Raw genomic sequence first — 20045 nt, forward strand, 5'->3', positions numbered from 1 at the left:
TATGCTAGGTTCATTATTTGGAAAGCAGTTAATGAAAATAATGAACTGCACTATATTAACCTCAGCTTTTTAAATTTTAAATAGTCAATATTCTTGATTAGCTGGACAATTCAGTAGGCAAAACTAAATGTGTCCACCTTCATTGATGTGGTGTCCACCTTCATTGTTGTGATGTTTATCACATTTGGTTATGTTCCCCATGTGGGCAATATACAAATTTGTTTCCATTAGGACCAACAAAAGGACTTGTGCCATACAAAATACCTGCCCTATGAAAAGAACAGATGCATTATACAAACACTACTAATTTACAAATGAATTTAAGTGTTGTTTTATATATTGTATTTGACATGTTTTACAGAACCATACTAAACCCTTCCCAAATAAGCTGCAGCAAATTATTCTAGGGTAATAGGACTGCCAGGTTGTATCTTGCTGCCAGCGGGGGGCTTTGTTGGGGCATTCCAGGAGGGAGAGGGGATGTCCCTGATGTGATGACATTATGCATAAGTGATATCATCACGTTGGGAACACAGCCCCTTGGAAGGTACTGGCAGTGCCCACCTGCAAAAACTAGTGAATTTGCTGCTTGGAATTCAGGTGCAGGTGGCCCCCACTTGCTAAAAACCATTTAAAGGGAACCTTCCGTTTAAATGGTTTTTTGTGAGCTGGGGCTGCCCACGCCTAAACTCCAAATGGCAAATTTGCCACTTGGAGTTCAGGTGTATGCTGGCGGCCACCCCTCCCCCCTGCAAGATTTAAAGGGCTCTCCAGCTGATCACCAGTCCACATGCTCCTGCCAATCAGCTGGAGGTCCCTTTAAATCTTGCAGGCAAGGAGGGTGTGAGGTGGCCACTGGTGGCTGCTGTTTGTAAACAGGGCTTCCCTGCTGGCTGGCAGGGGAAAGGAGCTCATGAAATTTGGGAATCCCGCACCCCCACCTGGGGACTGGCAAGCCTACAGAGTAAACATTATCAGGATGCAGGTTTATGGGAAATGGTTCTGCTTTCTAAAGCTGGAAAAGTACCAGGGTCTACCACTCTGCACTCAGATACCTAGAAAATCAGATCAGAGGATTTTAAACATGTAGACCTGTCTTACAAATGGTAGAATAATGAAGCAGCAGGGTGCTAAAGCGACAAAATGGACTGTACCACTTCATGCTGCAGGTAGGCAATCTCACATTATCTATGCTCCCCTACAGCTGTTTTGGCGCTTGAAAAGGCATGGGGGGGGGGGAACGACAAGAACAGCTCATCCCATTGTGGGGTGGCTTGATTGGGCCCTCACAGAATTTTAAAATCTCCCATTTTAGGCTTTAAAATGGTGGTAGCAGCCCCATCCCAGAAACAAGGAAGCTGTCACAGCTAGTTTGGCCTTTTGATCACCATTATAAGGCAGAACTTGTGTTATGCAAGTTAGTGCAATTGGGGGGGAGGCTTTCTTTCTATTCAGCCTAGCTTGAAAAACAGCCCCTTACCTTGAGAAGGCTGATCTGGCCACCCCAATCCATGCCATGGTAATGTTGAGACTAGACTACTGTAGTGCACTGTACATTGGTTTCCTCTCAAAATCAATTCAGATGCAGAATGCCACAGCTCAGCTATTATCACGAGCTAGAAGTATGCATATTACTCCCATTCTAGTCACCCCAATGGCTGCCCATGAGTTTCTGGGCTCAATTTAAAGTATTGACTGTCATACATAAAGCCCTTCATGGCCTTGGGCCCTCATATCTGCCAGACCATCTCTCCCCCTGTGCTCCCTCAGGACAGCTTTGCTCACCCAGGCACAGCCTTCTGCAGGCGCCATGGGCAAAATCAACATCTGCTCATACACATGCCTTCTCTGTTGTGGCCCCTGCCTTGTGGAATGGCCTGCGTGAGAAGGTCAGGAAGGGCTCCCACTCTCCTGTCTTTCTGCCAACTATACAAAACTGAAATATTCAAAAGGGTTTTTCTACGCAGGCAACAGGGTAAGGTAAAGGTTCCCTTGCTCGACAGCCAGTCGAATCCGACTCTAGGGTTGCGGTGCTCATCTCCGTTTCAAAGTCGAAGAGCCAGCGCTGTCCGAAGACATTTCCGTGGTCATGTGGCCGGCATGACTAAACACCAAGGCGCACAGATCGCTGTTACCTTCCCACCGAAGTGGTACCTATTTATCTACTTGCAATTTCTTGCTTTCAAACTGCTAGGTTGGCAGGAGCTGGAACTAGAGACGGGAGCTCACTCCGTCATGCGGCAACTCGGGTCTCGAACTGCCGAACTACCGACCTTCCACAGCCTGCAGTTCAGCATCTTAACCACTTGAGCCACCGCAGCTCCACAAAATGCTTCACAACATTACTGGGATAAATTATTAGGGATTGTAGTCTATACTTCTATGTACAGTTGGCTGTAAATTGGATCATGTTCTGTAATTTTGCATCATTTAATGTGTTATCTTTGTTAGAGAAGCAACAGCCTGCGAAGAGTCTACTTACTGTGAATGCTGCTGAAAGAGTAGTTTAGTCCACGTGTACCCTAGGGGGAGCTGTGGTGCATTCTCTAAAGTTTAGGATGTATTGAATTTTTCTCTTGTAGTTCAGCCTACCTCTCGTTCTCTCTCTCTTCTCTGTGTTAGTATCTGCTAGTGCCTGTGCTCTGAAGGCCTCTCTGTTGCATTAATAGCCTGCAGTCAGTTATTGTCTTTCTGCAAAATCCTGTCGCAGTAAATTCAGTGAAACTGAACTCCAAAGCATGGATTGGATTATTTCCTGAACCCTGCCAACATCCTTAACACTTACGTGTTGCCTCAGTTCTGTTTTCTAGGCCTAGTTGGTTCTACAACCGAAAGCCTATTGCATTGTTTACTGAATGTCTCATCTTGTTTACACTTTGTGTAATCTGCCTTCAGTCCCAGTAACAAAGGCGGACTATAAATAATGTAAATAAAATAAATGTTCAGCTTTTCCATTGGTTCTTAGTCTGATCTGTAGAGATATATGATATAGGTCTTAAAAACAAAGTATTCCTTACAGGGAGGGGAAAATGTCAAACTTGGCCATAGTTATACTACTCTGGAAAAGAGATACAAGATTTCCAGAAAAGTTGACATTTCCAGAAAAAAAGACATTTCCCCCAGAAAAACAATTCTGGAGAAAAATTGAAATAAGCATTACATTTCTATCAAATATAAACCTGTTTTGCTGCAATAACAACAAAAACACATTGTTTATAAATTAGCATATAAAATTATATCAATTTGTTTACTTCTGAAATTTAAGAGTATAAATGCCTTTGTTTTCTACAAACAAAACTGCAAATACACCCAATACTAAATTAGAGAAAACAGAAAACTGCTGTAACCTTTGCTGTTGTAGAACATTTCACTCATTCCAATGTATAATAGTTCCTTCCAGCGCTTTCTAAAAGTTCCCCATATTTCTACTGGGAAAAAATTGGGAAAGACCTTGGGAAAAAAGATGGTTTTCTTCCAGGCTTTCACATTTCTAGGCCCAAAGCAAAAAGTTAACCATGTAGAGGATCCATGCTAGTCCTGCCCCTATCAATCAAGAACACGCAAGGTATTACCAGCACAAGTAGCTCTCTTGATGGAATGAGATGGACTGTAAGCACATCTGATCCTCAAAATGTGCTTGAGCAAATATATTCTTCCCCAGGACACTAAGAGCTAAAACAGATGTGTGACTACAAACTGAATTCATTATTAAGAACTCTGAAACCCAAAGCAATCATTAAAATCCAAAATGTGTTAATAATTGATATTTTACTGATTCCAAAATGCTATAGTAGAGATCCCCAGGCTTTTTGAGCCTGAAGGCGCCTTTGGAATTCTGGGAGGGAGGGGACCCACACCAACCCAAGATGGCCAGCACTGGAGGCTGAGCCAAACATGATACCTTCCTTCTTGCTTTGCAAAAGAATTACAGAAGGAGAATTTTAAAAAATAAATGAAACCCACCCACCCCAGAAAGCAGAGAGATACAAAGAAGGCCTGAAGGTGAATGGAACCAGAAGCCTGGGTGCAGCCCTAGAAGGCCAATAACTGCCCTGCCTTACAATGGCCCCCACCCACTTTCAGAAAAGCTGGGTGGGCATCAGGGGAAGTACTGGCAGGTGCCATGGCCCCCATGGAAATCACAATGGAGAATCCCATACTCTAGTCTTCCTCTGGCCAAGACAAAAAATGCTTCTAATAGGGGTGTCCTATGTTGCCAGCCTAACATTCCTACCTCCCTTTCCAAGAAAGGTGCAAATGCATGCAACATCACCATCCTACCAACAAGATACCCAGCCTATCCGCTGCTTTTGAATTGTTATCTTAATTTGTATTAATGGTGCTTGTTTTATGGAAAGCATATTTACTGAATTATAGCTCTGAACCACTTTGGAAAGGTAAATTACAAAAGGAGCCGGAATCAGTCCTTAATCTCAGCATCTGGGATGAAACACTACTGGTGTTAATTGTAGAGCTGGAAGGCCCTGCTGGGCTCAATCAGTTATCAATCTCCTGACAAGTTTTTAAAGTAAAAAAAAGTAGTTTTTGCAATATGTACACTTTGCCCCACCCAAGCTGTTATTAGTTTCGGGAGGAACACAAAGGGCTGGCTGTCATTTCCCCACAACTAGGGCTAATAATATTGGGCGATTCTGCTTCTAGCATTCTCCACATTTTCTCAACTGGGAGGAAAAAGTGCAGCTCAAAAACCACATTCAGATACCAGGGGACAATACCCTACTGACTGCAAAGTCACCCCTGAACGGCCATAAATCTATGCAGAAGGTACCATAAATACCCGATGATCAAACGAAGCGAAAGCTACATAGTCTAGAGGACACCATAAAATCCGATGATCAAGGAAAGAGAGAGGAGCATGCAATGCAGAGAATACAGAATCGCCCACAGAGTTAGGAGAGGGTCGGCTTCTACCGAGAAAATGTAGCCGGTAAAAGAGTTAACCCCACCCGCCATCGGAGAGTACAGCAACCACTCTTTCACCTTGACAAATATAGACCGCGTCTCCCACTTCTAGACCCCGTTTGAAAACCAGTGATGCCTCCCATTTACCTTGAGGTGCTCGTAGTAGCTGCCGGTGCCTACTATCTGAACAGAGTTAGAGCTTAAGTACAGCCTCTTTCTGATGGCTTCCACCAAAAGGTCTCTAACTGAATTAACCCGCCGGGAGGCATCCGAAATCTCTACTCTGCGCAAGGTGAGCCTTTCCAGCACTTGTCTCAAGGAGATGCCCTGTGGAGGGGGCGGCCCTCTGGGCACAGCTTCGGCCCTTCCTTGCTCCGGCGGCTCCTTTGCTGGGGGAGGGCGCGCCTTCTGGGACGCTTTTTTCCCTCGATGGGGAGCTTCTTTTTTCTCCCCATCAGGGAGACGGTTCTTCTCCCGGGAAACAGCTCCCGAGGCAACGTCTGCCTTCTCCGGTTCAAACGCCTTCGCCTGGAGGTGACGCTCCCGCTTCTGCAAAGCGCCTTCGTCCCCTGGGGGATTATCACTTTTTCCTGCCGGGCGGTCACATTTCTCGGCGCCGGGGGTGCTGTTCTCCAGGGACGTTTTCCTTCCCCTAGGGGCACTTTCTTTCCCGCTGTGGCCGGATCCTTTCCCTTGGTTCACGAGCGATGTCTTGGCTTTGCCAGGGCAGTCGGAAGAAGGTTCCTGCCCTCTTCCTCTCCCCTTGGAGGCTGCAGCGGGCTTGGCGGCGTCATCCTCCGGCGCTGGCTGGACAGCAGCGATAGCTTTTCTCGCTCCTTGTCCTTTTTCGGCTGGCTTCCGATCCATAGAAGTACACTTTGCCGCTGAAAATTATGACCAGGCTAGCCCTATCTGTTCACATCCCAGGACTTGGATGGGAGGCCGCCAAGAAAGTCCAGTGTCGGTCTGAGATAGATACATACATCACACCACCTGAGGACGTTTGGCGCCTTGAGACCCCTACGAGAGGGCCAGAACTCGGCTGGGACTTACCAGCAGCAGTCTAAACTCTTCTGATGATAGCTAGCCAAACCGGTTCTCCGTCGCTTCCTGTCTCATCTGTGCGCGCTTAACTCCACGACCGGGCTCTTTCTCGTGGAGAAACGAAACCAATTCATGACGAGGAGGTTTCCGAGAAGCCCTCCCACACCCACTGTCTTCTTCCTCAAACACAGATTTAAGCTTGGCTACTTGACCCAGCTCATTATTGTCATGACAGATTTGCGCGGGAAATTAGAAAACAGTAGCGGTGTTACTCTATAGCAGCCAAAGAGTCTTATCACCTTTTCAAGATCAACAGAGGTATTATAGCATCACCTTTAATGAGCTCGCGTTGTCAGATAGAGTTGTCAGGGCCAAGAGAAAAATGTCCTGTCTCCTTAGCAGAGGTTTACCTATGGGAAATGAGCAGCTGAAGTCCACCCCCTTCTGTTAAAAAGGCAGGACGTCATAAGCTATGTAATGATCAGGCAGTTTGTTGGTTTATTATATTATGTATGTTTTTAGTTGTTGTTAAAAGTGAAGAACAAATTGTAAAACTGAAAGAATCATTGTTATATTGTTTATATAAAATAAAAAATAAAAAATTGTTAAAAAAAAAGAAGAGGCAGGACGTCCATTTTCCCCCCCCTCCAGACTGTCGGGAACCCTGTCTGTGGCAGTGTCTCAATTGATCAAATTCCAGTATGTCTGTCAGACTAGTCAAGTCAAGTAATTTATTGTATTTAGCCATTGGCCATTACAAAATACAGCAGAGCATTCATAAAACATTAAAATACAACCTTAGTGACCGGGTTAAAATTAACTACTAGTCTGTGATAAAAGAAGAATAAAACAGGTTTGATCACCATCAAGTCGCCTGCCCCTTAGATCTAGTCTTGGATGCTGCTACAGCAAACAGGGAAACTCTATGGGATAGATAAGCATCTTTATCTGACAGCAGGAACACAATCTTCTCGGTTTCTGGGAGTGCTTGCATACCTAATAGAATTCCTACTAAAAATTTCTCTCTTGGAGTGCTGTAAAGCCGACAATAGAGCATGTAGTAAGGAATGTCCTCCACCTCTGGCAAAACACAAATGCAGAGACATTGCTCTTTTGGAGTATGCAAATAATGGCCAGCCAAAAGGGCTGTTTTCATAGTTTGGAATCGCAAAGCTGTAAAGGACACTCTGAGGTTATAGTTAGAGATATTAACTAGGTAACTCGACCTGCGGTGGTCAAATTTGCAATATTTATACCAGGGAGCCACTTTAGAGAACGATTGATCATTGCATCAGCCTCCTATATGCAGTCCCTAAGATGTGAATTCTCAGCTGAGAGCCTGAGAAGGCCGTCTGGAATAGTATATCTTTGAATGATAGTATTAAGAACGTTAGAACGGCTAGGGTCTTTACCAAAATGGAAGTTGTCTGATTGATGGCTTATATAGCCTTATAGGATTGGAGCTCGGAGGTGTGTTCTTTTTCCAGTATTTTATAACCGCCAGGTGTGCCTGGGCCTTCACAGAGGGAAGTCCCAGTTCAGCTCTCATTACAGATGTGGGAGTACCTCTGGGCAAAGCTAGAATTCGCCTCATAAATTGATTTTGGATTACCTCCAAATTAGCCAAAATATCCGCCTTCCAGCCCCAAACTTCAATTCCATATAAGAGATGGGAGATGACCTTGCTGTTGAATAATTTCAATGCTGGGTCAATCAGACGGCCGCCCTTCGTGTGAAAAAAATGTACAATTGATCCTACCATTCTTAATGCTGAGGCTTTTACTGATGCAAGATGGTTTTTCCAATTCAGAGTCTCCGTGAAGGTTACTCAGAGATATTTAAATGTTCTGCATTGTTCGATCGGGTTGCCAAGTCATCAGCAGGTCCGTTATTCTCCTGCTTAAATCTAAAGAGTACACACCTATCTGTCACCCTGCTTCACCTCTTGTACCTCTGCAATTGCAGGGAACAGCCTATTGGTAATAGGGGAAGGCAGGGAATAATTACCAAATACCTGGAGGGGGGAAATGTCCTGTAATAGAGGTTTCATGCATGGGATGTTATTCACCAAGTACTATTATTTCTCTCCATGCCATTAAAAGCTCCAGCTACCCATTTCCATATGTTAAGCCTTTTTGCAAAGCCTATGGGGACCACAGCAGGCAGTAAAAGCTTAAGAAGAAATGGAAATAAAAGCTCCTGTGGCACCTTCTTGTTAGCAGCAATCACAAATGCCAAAATCCTAATTGTTCTGTTAATGGAGGAAACTTGCCAGAACACTCTACTGTGGTTGGAGTGTTGGGAAAAAAACAGTTGTATTCTCATAAACAAAAGGGAAAAAATACTTGTCTGAGTAAAGATGTCTGGGAAAAGAAACCTAGCATGTCTTTCAGTTGGCCTGCACTTGATTCTAACGTTTGGTAACTTTGTGCTTAAAAAAACAGGATTATCCGTCCCCTTCTCTGGAAGGCCCAATGATAAATGAAAATTCAAACAAAATAGAACCTTACGAAAAGGGGGGTGAGGATGGCGAGTGGCCCGGGTCACGTATACCCGGGCCTCTCCCTCCGGCCACCCCGCTGCCCAGCGATTGGCCCGGAGAGGGAGGGGAGGCGCCTACCTTCCCGCCACTTGCCTGGTCCCACCCCCTCCCGGCCTGGTGCCTGGCCAGCCTCCTCCTCCCCCGCCTGGCCCCGCAAATGGCGGGCCTCGCCTACCCAGACCCTTTTGTTTTTCTAACGTTTGGTAACTTTGTGCTTAAAAAAACAGGATTATCCATCCCCTTCTCTGGAAGGCCCAATGATAAATGGAAATTCAAACAAAATAGAACCTTTACATTAAGAAGCAGTAATCCTCTGAATAAAAGTGCTATGGAGGTGGCAATATAAAGAAAAGGCATTAGAATCATGGAGTTGGAAGAAACTTCCAGGATCATCTAGTCCAACCTCCTGCACAATGCAGGAAATTCACAAATATCTCCCCCTCTACACCCACAGTGACCACTATTCCACATCCAGAAGATGGGGGGAGGGACCCAACCTCCAGGATCCAAGGCCAAACTGACCTGGAAGGGGGGAGAGAAACTTGGCATACTTGACCTTGGACATCCTTTCAGCTCCTTGATAGAATCCCTGTGTTGCAGATGTGAATCATAGAATCATAGAGTTGGAAGGGATCTCCAGGGTCATCTAGCCCAACCCCCTGTACAAGGCAGGAAATTCACAAATACCTCCCCCTTCATACCTGCAGTGACTGCTGTTCCACACCCAGAAGATGACAAAAAAACCTCCAGGATCCCTGGCCAAACTGGCCTGGAGAAAAATTGCTTCCTGACTCGAAAGTGGCAATCAGCATTTCCCTGGACGTGTAAGAAAGGGCCACAAAAACTAAGAACTGAGGCAGCCCTTCCTGCCCTCCCTCTCATGAGCTGCCTAAGTTCACAAAATCTGCCTCTGTTTGAAAACCTCCAAAGAAGGAGAGCCCACCACCTCCCGAGGAAGTCTGTTCCACTGAGGAACCACTCTGTCAGGAAGTTCTTCCTAATGTTTAGCCGAAAACCTTTCTGATTTAATTTCAACCCATTGGTACTAGTCTGACCTTCTGGGGCAACAGAAAACAACTCCATACCATCCAGTCAGAAACCATCATGCAGTGGTCATAGAGGAAGCTGCTCAGCAACTTTTCAGGCAAGGGGAAGTTTTTGAACCTGGGTCTTTCCTGTTTACAGATCTTCTTCATGGTCTCTGTGCATTACACCTATGGGATTATGCACCTGTGTTGATCTGTGTTGATCTGAATCGGTGATATACAAAGCTCACAACGGGATATACAAAGCTCACCACCTCGCTCCCTCCTGATACAAGAGTTTACCTAGAGGACCTACCTTTTGATGGCCAAGGGCTCTTCCGTGCTTCCACAGATTCGGCCCTGCAGGAAATGGATAAAAGCATTAAGGCATCTAGGTCATTAGGAGTCTCTGGTCCCCCTAAGCCTTTTTTACCTCGTTCTTGGTCCTGAAACAGTTTTCAATGTCCATTTAATAAACCACCACAAGACGAAGGCTATAAACCATGGCAGTCTCCATCTGGAAGCAGATGGAGACTGCGAACATCTTCGGGAGGCCACCGCAGCTCCATGTATAACCTGTACTAATAGGTTAAAAGATCTATTATTTTAGCTTCTCAGATTGTGATCAGTACTAGTCTTTACCCTATCCCCACTGCGCATGCCCAAGGAGGCGGGGCCAGTTCTCTTCTGATCGCCGCGCTGTTAACAGTTTGTTTTCTGCCAGTCGGTGAGAAAGTACTTGTCTCTCTTTGAGGGATTGCTCACTGTGTTCATTAGTTTTCGTGGTTTTTGTCTTTTGTTTTCCTTCTTCTGCTAAAAAAAAAAGACTTTTTGTTTGAGGGTCACCGCTGCCTCTGGTGGTTCCCCCCCCCCCCCGAGGTAAATTTTAATTTGCCTCATCTGAGGGCTTCTGTTCTGTTTCCTTTTTTGTGCCATCTTTTTGTTTTATGCCCAAAAAGTGGGGGTGTTTCAGAAGTTGTGGCGGGTGTGGCAGCAAACTTTGTATTATTTGCCTGGGGGAGGCTCATTGCCCAGAGACTTTCCGTCACTGCGCCAAATTTTCCAATCTGACCCGCAAAAACTGGGCCACAAGGCTCCCTTGTCTGTCAACAATATGTCTACAGAGCCCCCTTCAGATGTCCACCGGACAGACCCTGCATCGATATCGGAGTCGTCGATGTCGATCCCTCCTCGTCCTAAGGCGACATTGGATGTGGGTACGTCTTTAAAATATCTGGCACCGACAGGGACTTCCTCAGCCTCAACCCCGGCTAAGAGGAACAAGAAGGAGAAGCACGACAAGAAGAAGTCTGCTTCGAAAAAGACCACGCATAAGTCTCACAGTATGAGCAGCGTTGGTAAGAAACCGGGCTCTGCTCAACCCCCTATCCAGCGGGCGGAACTCGAAATCGCCAACCCTCCTGAACCGGAGCTGCCTGTTATACCATTGATAGAGTTACTAGACTCGCCTATACAGCAGCTATCAGAGGCTTCCATTATTGCAAGACATTGATCTCTCTGTTGGAGGTCGTGATTCCACGCAGATCTCATATGGACTATTCACCATCGGTCTCTTCTTGGGCTAGTGGTCGATCCTGGCCGGACTCTCGATATTGGTGTCCTCGATCCAGATCTCCTAGGCGTGAAGAGCATCGGTTTCGATCAGAGGGATACCCTGAATACTACCATTCCAGACCGAGACTACACCGTTTGCCCAGGCGGGAGTCCAGACCACACTCCCCTACCTATTTTGAGCCGCCCATGCCACCTTTGTGGGACCATCGGCAGCACATGCCTTACTGGTTTGGTTTGTATCCGATGTCAGCACCCATGCCGTGGGGGACGCCTTGGCCTCATTCAGATTGGGACCGCAGATCGCGACGTTCTCGTTCTCCTCAACGGAGGTCCAGACCATCTCCAAGCCTCCAGAAGACTGTCTGTGTTCTCCTTCTCCGCTTCATCCTAGGCCTACGTTACCATCACAGACTGGTCCAGTGGTCCCCACTCCTACCCGAGTGACAGAGGTTCCATCTGTGTCGACACCGATGTCACCTTCCGGATCTTTGGACTCCGATTCAGACACCGACGGTTCGGAGCAGCCTGGATCGCCCGAAGACCCTTCAATTCCAAACCCTGCAGTATCGGACAACCTCCCTATATCCCTGTCTGAAGATATTTCTTCTTATGGAGAGTTAATCAAACGCATGGTGAATCTGCTAGGACTTTTGATTGTCCAACCCCAGCCGTCGGTGTCGGATGCCATCTTCGATGTCGTACAACTAGACACCTCCACACCGATTGCTCTCCCGATGTCGTCCGTGTTACTCCAGGCAGCTAAGGCTCCATGGGACAAACCGTGTTCTGCTCCAGTGTCCTCTCAGTGCTTGGATCATATGTACCGGATTCAGGAGATGGAGGCTGAATTTCTCCAGCTCCATCCTAAACCCAACTCTATGGTCATGTCATCCTCCTCAAAGAGCAAACGTAGCTTGGCTACACCTTCGGAAAAGGAGAGTAAAAAACTAGATTCAATGGGACGCCGTTTTTATTCAGCAGGAGCTCTCGGAATTAAAACTTCAAACTACATCGCATGCATGGGCTGTTATGAATTCTCGCTCTGGGCGCGTGTTACCAATCTTTTGTCATCGGTACCCGAGGACAAGCATCAAGAGGCCAGGAAACTGCAAAAGGATGGTACAAACAAATCATAAACTCCTCCAAACATGCCTTAGATACATTTTCAAAAACAATGTCTTCTGCAGTAGCCCTTTGGAGACATTCCTGGCTCAGAACCACCTCGCTCCCTGCTGATACGAGAGCTTACATAGAGAACCTACCTTTTGATGGCCAAGGGCTCTTCCATGCTTCCACGGATTTGACCCTGCAGGAAATGGATAAAAGCATTAAGGTGTCTAGGTCATTAGGAGTCTCTGGTCCCTCTAAGCCTTTTCAACCTCGTTCTTGGTCCCGAAACAGTTTTCGATGTCCATTTAATAAACCACCACCAGACGGGGGCTATAAACCACGGCAGTATCCGTCTGGAAGCAAACAACACTATCAGCCCAGACAAAGTTACGGTACTGGACAACAACAGACCAGACCAAAACAACCTAAATCAAACAAACAGGGCCTTTGACTTGGTCCTGCCTACCCTTACGGACCCTACCCGTCTCTACCCTTATTTACATGCCTGGACTGCCATTACTTCGGACCAATGGGTCCGTTCCATCTTGACCACCGGCTATTCCATCGAGTTTATAGAGCTTCCACCCCTTTCTGGGGTAGTCACCACACCCCTGTCGTCATTCCTACTCAAAGAAGTAACCACACTTTTATCGAAGGGTGCTATAGAACCCGTGCCTCTAAATCACCAGGGCCTCGGGTTTTATTCCAGATACTTCATGGTACCCAAAAGGGACAGCGGACAGAGGCTGATCTTAGACCTCCGTGGCCTCAACGCCTATATACAATGCCAGAAATTCAAGATGACATCCCTGCAGGTCATTCTACCTCTCCTGTCCCAAGGCTGTTGGATGGCCACTCTTGACCTCGAAGATGCCTACTTCCATGTAACCATCCACCCCTCCCATCGAAAGTATCTTCGATTTGTGATAGGGGGCAGCCACTACCAATACAGGAGTCTACCGTTTGGCCTCAGCACAGCACCGCGGGTCTTCACCAAACCGATGGTGGTCGTTGTGGCACATCTCCGCCTCTGTGGCCTGACGGTGTTCCCGTAACTAGACCACTGGCTTCTAGTCGCAGCTTCCAGAGACCTTCTTACAGAACAAGTGTTGCAGGCCTTGGAGGTCCTTTGAAGCCTTGGTCTCCGGGTCAATTACAAAAAATCGCACCTAGTTTAGTCTCAAAGAGTGCAATTTATAGGAGCAATACTCGACTCTATACAAGGAAAAGCCTTGTATAGAGTCCTGCCCTAAGACCGAGTCCTCACTCTGGCTACTCTTGCTCAACAGATTTGGCTCCAAGACAGATCACCTGTGTTCCAAATTCTATGCCTACTGGGCATGATAGCAGCTACAACTGTGGTCCTTCGTTCCACAAGGCTACACATGTGTCCATTCCAGCTCTGGTTCGTACAACATTTCAAACCATTACAAATGACCCAGTGTCCGTCTCTCCCCATCACAAGAGGCACTCGACTCCCTTCTTTGGTGGACACTAACAGACAATCTGACACGAGGTGTCTCTTTTCATCCCCTTACTCCTGGTCTCACTCTTACGACCGACGCTTCGCTGTGGGGCTGGGGTGTCCACCTCAACGACCTCTCCATTGGGCACAAGTGGGACGCTGTGACCTCCAAGAATCATATCAACTTTTTGGAGCTTCTGACCATCAAGCTGGCTCTTCATTGTTTCCAGCCTCTGCTGCTGGGGAAATCCATGGCTGTATTGACGGACAATACAACGACACTCAGTTACATCAACAGTCAAGGAGAAACAGTCTCCCGCAGTCTCTGTTGCCTAGCTCTGGACCTTTGGGCCTGGTGCATTCCTCTGCACATATTTCCCATCGCCTCTCACATTGTGGGCAGTGCCAATGTATATGCAGACCTGCCCAGCAGGGGTCTCTTTCAGCGTCACAACTGGGAGCTGAACTGGGCCTACCTATGCCCCATGTTCCAGAAGTGGGGTACACCTCACATAGACATGTTTGCCACCCGACACAATACAAAATGCAATCTATTTTGCTGCAGGGGAGCACAAGATCCCAAGGCCTTGGGAGATGGGCTCCTCTACCCGTGGGACATGGACTTCCTATATATGTTTCTCTCTCTGCCACTGCTGCTGCAGACAGTCCAAATACTTCTGAGGGTCCACACAAGGTGCATTTTGATTGCTCCCTGGTGGCCAAGGCAACCTTGGTTCGCCAGTCTCCTCTCCCTAACGAAATCCTGATACCCTCTTCCACAAGTGCCAGATCTGCTTCTGGCGGAGGGAGGAGCACTTTTGTTCCACGAGGTCCACAAGCTCAAACTAACGGTGTTTCTTGTGGACACGTACATTTTTCAAATAGTATTAAAAACGTATTACTCAATGCCAGGAAGAACTCTACCAGATGCTCTTACAAAGGAAAATGGTCTAGTTTCCTGGCCTTTTTACAGCCCTCAGGCATGTCTCCGTCTTCTATCACCCTGGATCAGATTCTGGAATTTTTAGTTTCTCTAGCAGTGAAAGGCCTCTCGCCAGGGGTCGTTTCGTAGAAAAAGAGCTAGGGGAACTCATTAGCATAACTCATTAGCATATGCCACACCCCCTGACATCAGGGGCCCGGCGGTGGACCTGCAAGGCCGGCGGGAGTGCGAGTAAGTCCCGCCAAGGCCCTCCCTGGCCCCAGGCAGGCAGGGGTGGGGAGAGGCGGGGAGGAAGCAACTTACCCTCCCTCTTCTCCTGCCCTCTCCTGGCTGAATGAGGGCCGGAAGCGGGGTGGCTGGAAGCAGGGGGCGGGGCTTCATCGTGTGCCCCGCTCCCGCACCTCACCCGGGGGAACTGCGATCCTCCGCGATCCCCCCCCCCGAATCGACCTCTGCCTCTCGCATTCCTCAATAAGGGTGTAGTTGTCCGCTATTTCCACCTACCATCCAGGCTTCGAGGGCTTCTCTGTTTTCTCTCAGCTGGTCTCAAAGACATTCCTGAAGGGTCTCCTACACTTATATCCACCAATCCGTGTGCCGGTACCCTTGTGGGAATTGCTGCTAGTGCTGTGCCAGCTGATGGGATGACCCTTTGAGCCAATGGCAACCTGCGAGCTAAAACTTGCCGCATGGAAAACTGCCTTTCTAGTTGCCTTTACCTTAGCCAGCAGGGTGAGCGAACTCATAGCCTTTCATCATGATTCACCTTTCCTTGTCTTCCTACTGGAAGGTGTGAAATTACCTGACATCTCTTTCCTTCTGAAAGTGATTTCTGAATTCCACCTGAGCTCGGAGATTTTCCTACCAAGTTTCTTTCCTGACCCAAAAGATGGACAACAGCGTCTCCTCCATGTACTAGATGTTAAGAGGGTGCTGCTTTCTTACCTGGACAGGACATGTTCAAGTAGGAGGGACAATCACTTATTTGTTTCCTACTCCAGTCACTCCACAGGACAGAAGATTTTGGCACAACATCTCTCCAAGTGGATTGTTGGGACTATTAAGCTGTGCTACCTGTTGGCTAAATGCCCGTTACCTTTGCCTGTGCAAGCACGCTCTACAAGATTCTTAGCTACATCTACGGCCTTTCTGAAGGGTGCTTCCCTGTCGGTGATCTGCAGGGCTGCAACATGGTCTACTCCGGGCACTTTCATCAAGCACTACGCTGTGGATGTTCGTGACCGGCACAGAGTGGACCTTGGTAATCTCGTCCTTTCGTCGGCAGAGCATTGAATTTGCGACAGCTCCCACCTCCAGGTGAGCCACTGCTTTTCAATCTCCCATAGGTGTTATGGACAGAGACCACGAAGAAGATAAACAGGTTGCTTACCCGTAAGTGATGATCTTCGAGTGGTCATCTGTGCAATCACATGCCCTTCCTTCCCCACTGCTGTCGCTTCAGTACTTTTCTTTTTTTATTATTATTTTTATAAGACTACAAAATACTACAGAAAATAGGGGAGGGGAAACTACATATACGAGGGGGAAAGTAAAGAAACCAACTACTACCTAAAAACCCAAGAGAGGAGATCTTCAAAAAGCTTAATTACATTAAGTCATAGCTCATTTAAATAAATATGAATTGAGTCAAATATTTCAAACAGTTTCCCTTTTCTTTTAATTTTTTTAAACTGTCTAAAGACAATTCCCACCAATTATCACATCGTATCAGTTAATTCAAGGCACAATTCAGAGTCCTTCAGCCTTTATTTTTCTCTTCCTTGTCTCTTCCTCAGTTTATAAGGACTTTTCGGAGCAGCAGCTCCTTGCTCAGTCAGAGAGTCCTCTCCAGAAGATCCCAACTCCAGCTCTCCACTCGAATTGCTGTCATCTTCCTTTTCTTCTTCCTCTGATTCCTTCTTCCTCTGATTTTCCCAGCTGAACCCTTAGAAACTCTTTGGCTTTAAAAACAGAGTCAATTCTTTCTTTTTTATCCTTCATCTTGAAAGTTACGTCTTCCGGAAATAGCCATTTGTATCCAATCGAGTTTGTCTGAAGATAAGTCACCAGCTCTTTATACTTCTTCCTCCTTTGTCTTATGTCAAATGGAATATCCTTCAGCATTCTGATCTTATGTTTCCCCATTTCCAGGGGTTCTCCAGAAACTGCTTTCAGGATTGCATCCCTTATTCTCTTCGAGAATCTTACAACAATGTCCCCAGGCAGATTATTCTTTTTTATATAGCCTGAATATGCTCTGTAGACCACATCCATATCGTTTATTTAATAGCGATTCTGCCGTCATTTCCATCACTGGGGCGAGCAGTTCACCCATTACTTCTTTAAGATTCTCTCCCAATTTTTCTGGCACACCCTGGAAGCGAAGGACCATGTTGGCCTTATCCATTTGAATTTGCAGCCATTTATCTTCCATTGAAGTTTGTTTCAATTCCAGCTTTTGGACTTTCTTCTTTACTTTTTGAGTTGTTGCAGCCACTTCCTAAACTTTTTCATTCTCTTGCTTCATTAGTTGTATCACATTGTTCATTTGGGTTTGCTGCGCTGTCATTGTTTGAGTTACCACCAACATCTGCTCTTTGAAAGTATTTAGTTGCTCCAGCAGAGTGCGCATGCATTCAGCTACAGATTTAGCCAACTGAGTGGTCACTTCTGGTTTAGGACTATCAAGTCCTTTTACTTTCGAAATCTTGTCTTTGTCCCTCGTGCCCGCCATCTTTTCTGTTTGTTTACTCTCAGCAAGTTTTTAAAAGTCTCTGAATATGCGCTTGACCACTTTACTTCTCTCTGGTGAGTATATCTAGACAGTTTTCTCCGCGTTACTGCTCGCTCCCCCCCTTCCATTTAACAGTTTATGTGCATGGGAGGCATCCCCCCGCTCGCTTTTTCCCATTCCGTGGGGTAGGGTGGGGAGCGTCTTTTTCTTTTAAAAATCGTTTCTCAGTTGACTCACGTTGGTCATCCGACCACGCTTCTTGCATCATTTTTAGCGCTCGATCTCCTGCGCTCGACCCGGTTAGCGTCTCTAGTACCATTCGGCCTCTCGGCACGAAGACCCACCAAAGCAAAGGGGCGCCTCAATTCTCTGGCATTCCGCCATCGAAGAGGCCACCCCTCAAAGCTCCCTGGCCAGGTCCCCTTCATCGGGTCTCTGGGGGGAGCCTGCTCGTCCCCTCCTTCAGCCGGAGCGCAGAGACACCCCCGGGAGGTCCGGGAGGTGAGTCCGCAGACACGCCACCATCAACCGGAAGTCTCCGCTTCAGTACTTTTCTCCAGTTATTGACATGACAGCAGTTAGAAGGAACTGGCAGAATGTCCACGCCCTGCCCCCTTGGGCATGCACAGTGGGGTTCCCACGCGTGCTTGGGAGAGAGGCACGAAAATCCCATTGTGAGCTTTGTATATCAGTGATTTGGATCAGCGCAGGCGCATAATCCCGTAGGTGTGACTGCACACATGACCACTCGAAGATCATCAGTTACAGGTAAGCAACCTGGTTTTTTTGTCCTACAAAATGAGGGCTAGCAGAGATATGCAGAAGAGGCAGGCATGCAGGATGGGGGGGGGTTGCTTGTAGCAATACATGGGGCATAGATATAGAAATACATATCTCCTTTTCCTAGCATGGAGATGCCTTGAAGGGAAAAATATGATACTCATTGTAAATTTCTGCTCAATATACAACTAATGAATCATAATCACCTTGCTAAAACTTCATTGAACTGAACATGGCAACTGTACTTAAAATTCATATTTTAACCCAAATTGTAAAACAGTGAGAGCTAGATGTTCAGGCATCAGAAAGATTCTCTTACCTCATCCTTTCTCTGAAATATGACATGTAACCAAGAGAAATTGCTTATTTTCACTTGGACCATATTTAGGGCTGTTAACAGACCCAGTGAAAGAGAGCATATCCCTTAAATAGGAGCTTGCTTGATATGTGGAAATGGGCAGGGAGATAAATGTCATCTGGTTGATAATATCCATAAAAGGAATTCCCCCCCCCCTCCAGGCTGTTGGCAATTCTAACTGTTAAAGGACTGAGAATGGGCATGTACTCACCTACCTGCTATAGATCTGTATTCTGCTTTTCTAGCATAAAGAGCTCTAGGTTCATTTGGGCTATCTGTCTGTCATACATAGGTTTAAAGGACTGGGACATGCAGCAGGTATTGGGACGAGTAGGGCTTCCATCCCCCACACCCTCAGTAGTTCTTTTGTAGTTTTAACACCCATATGAGAGACACACAGGTCAATTTCACATTACCTTTCTAAACTGAATGGCTTCTATTATTATTGGCCCATCATGGAGTAAACTGGTACGTTGATGGCTGTTTCACACTGCATTCCCCTTCCAGTAAGGAGCCGTCTCTGAAGTGCTGTGGCCATTTCAAACTACCCCGCTTTCTTTCCCCGCCATTTCCCCCCATGCGCATGATCTCCAGGAGAGGAGTTTTGTGGGGTTTTTTAATGTTCTATTGGGAATGCTATGATGCTGAAACAGGACGTCAAATCAGCGCAATAGTGCCACCATCGGTATGCCTAGACTCCATTGAGATACATGCAAGTGCTACATCTGCCACCTGGAAACAAGTATCTCATTGGATACAGAGTTCAAGCTGGAGATCAGGGCACCAGAGATTGGTGAGACAGCTGCTGCTAACCCTTCCATGCCCAGTGTGAGTGAGGGGGGAGGGATGGGTTTCCAGGTGATGCAGAGGCCCACATATTGGAGAGGCTGTTGCCACCTGGAGAGAAGCTGCTCATTGGGCAGCAGGTTTAGGCGGGAGATCAGGGTATCAGTGACTGGTGAGATAGCTGTTGCTAACGCAGCCTGATGTGCATCTATCCATGCCAAGAGGCGATTGCCTGGGGAGTGACTGGTAGAAAGCTGGATCAGGTATAAATGGCAGGGAGGCAAACCCCTTCTCTTTGTGGGTTGAAGTTGGTAAATGGTTGGCTTGTTTGATTAGAGTAGTCTTGTTGATCACCTGCAAGGAGGATGAGTGGGACAAGGGGAGGTAGCCTGGAAGAAGCAGGAGATTAGAGTCCTGCTGCTTTTCAACACTACACCAAACTGGCTCTGGATTTCCATTCCACCTTTTTCAGCTTATTGAACAATTAAAGATGTCGACATGATTGGTCACAAAATTTGACTATGAATGTAAAAATCAGGTTTTAAAAGAAACATAAGGACCATGCAGTAAGAAGGAAAGCAGTGACACCATTGCTTTGAGCTGCAGCCAGCTCTTGAAGCATTTTGGAATTTTTTTAGTTTTGGGGGGGAAATAACAAATGGTGACTCAATAAAGGTTTATAAAATCTAGGTGCATCTGACCTATTTCTGCTTGTCACAGTTATCACCTGAGAGGAGATGGAGAATTACTGGAATCTGAG

General features: G+C 46.7%; 1 protein-coding gene across 2 annotated transcripts in view; it reads right to left on the minus strand.

Annotated features, from left to right (window-relative positions):
- MB21D1 (Mab-21 domain containing 1) overlaps positions 1 to 5950 on the minus strand; it is an 18558-nt gene extending 12608 nt beyond the window's left edge. For both annotated transcript variants that reach the window (XM_015426381.1, XM_015426380.1), the window contains exon 1: positions 5071 to 5950. In XM_015426381.1, coding sequence (XP_015281867.1) covers positions 5071 to 5790 — 720 coding nt within the window. In that variant the 5' untranslated portion in view covers positions 5791 to 5950. The remainder of the gene's footprint in view (positions 1 to 5070) is intronic.
- Positions 5951 to 20045: the final 14095 nt, after the last annotated feature.

Source organism: Gekko japonicus, unplaced genomic scaffold, assembly GCF_001447785.1.
Source record: "Gekko japonicus isolate JY-2015 unplaced genomic scaffold, Gekko_japonicus_V1.1 scaffold742, whole genome shotgun sequence".
In the NCBI taxonomy this organism is placed as follows: Eukaryota; Metazoa; Chordata; class Lepidosauria; order Squamata; family Gekkonidae; genus Gekko; species Gekko japonicus.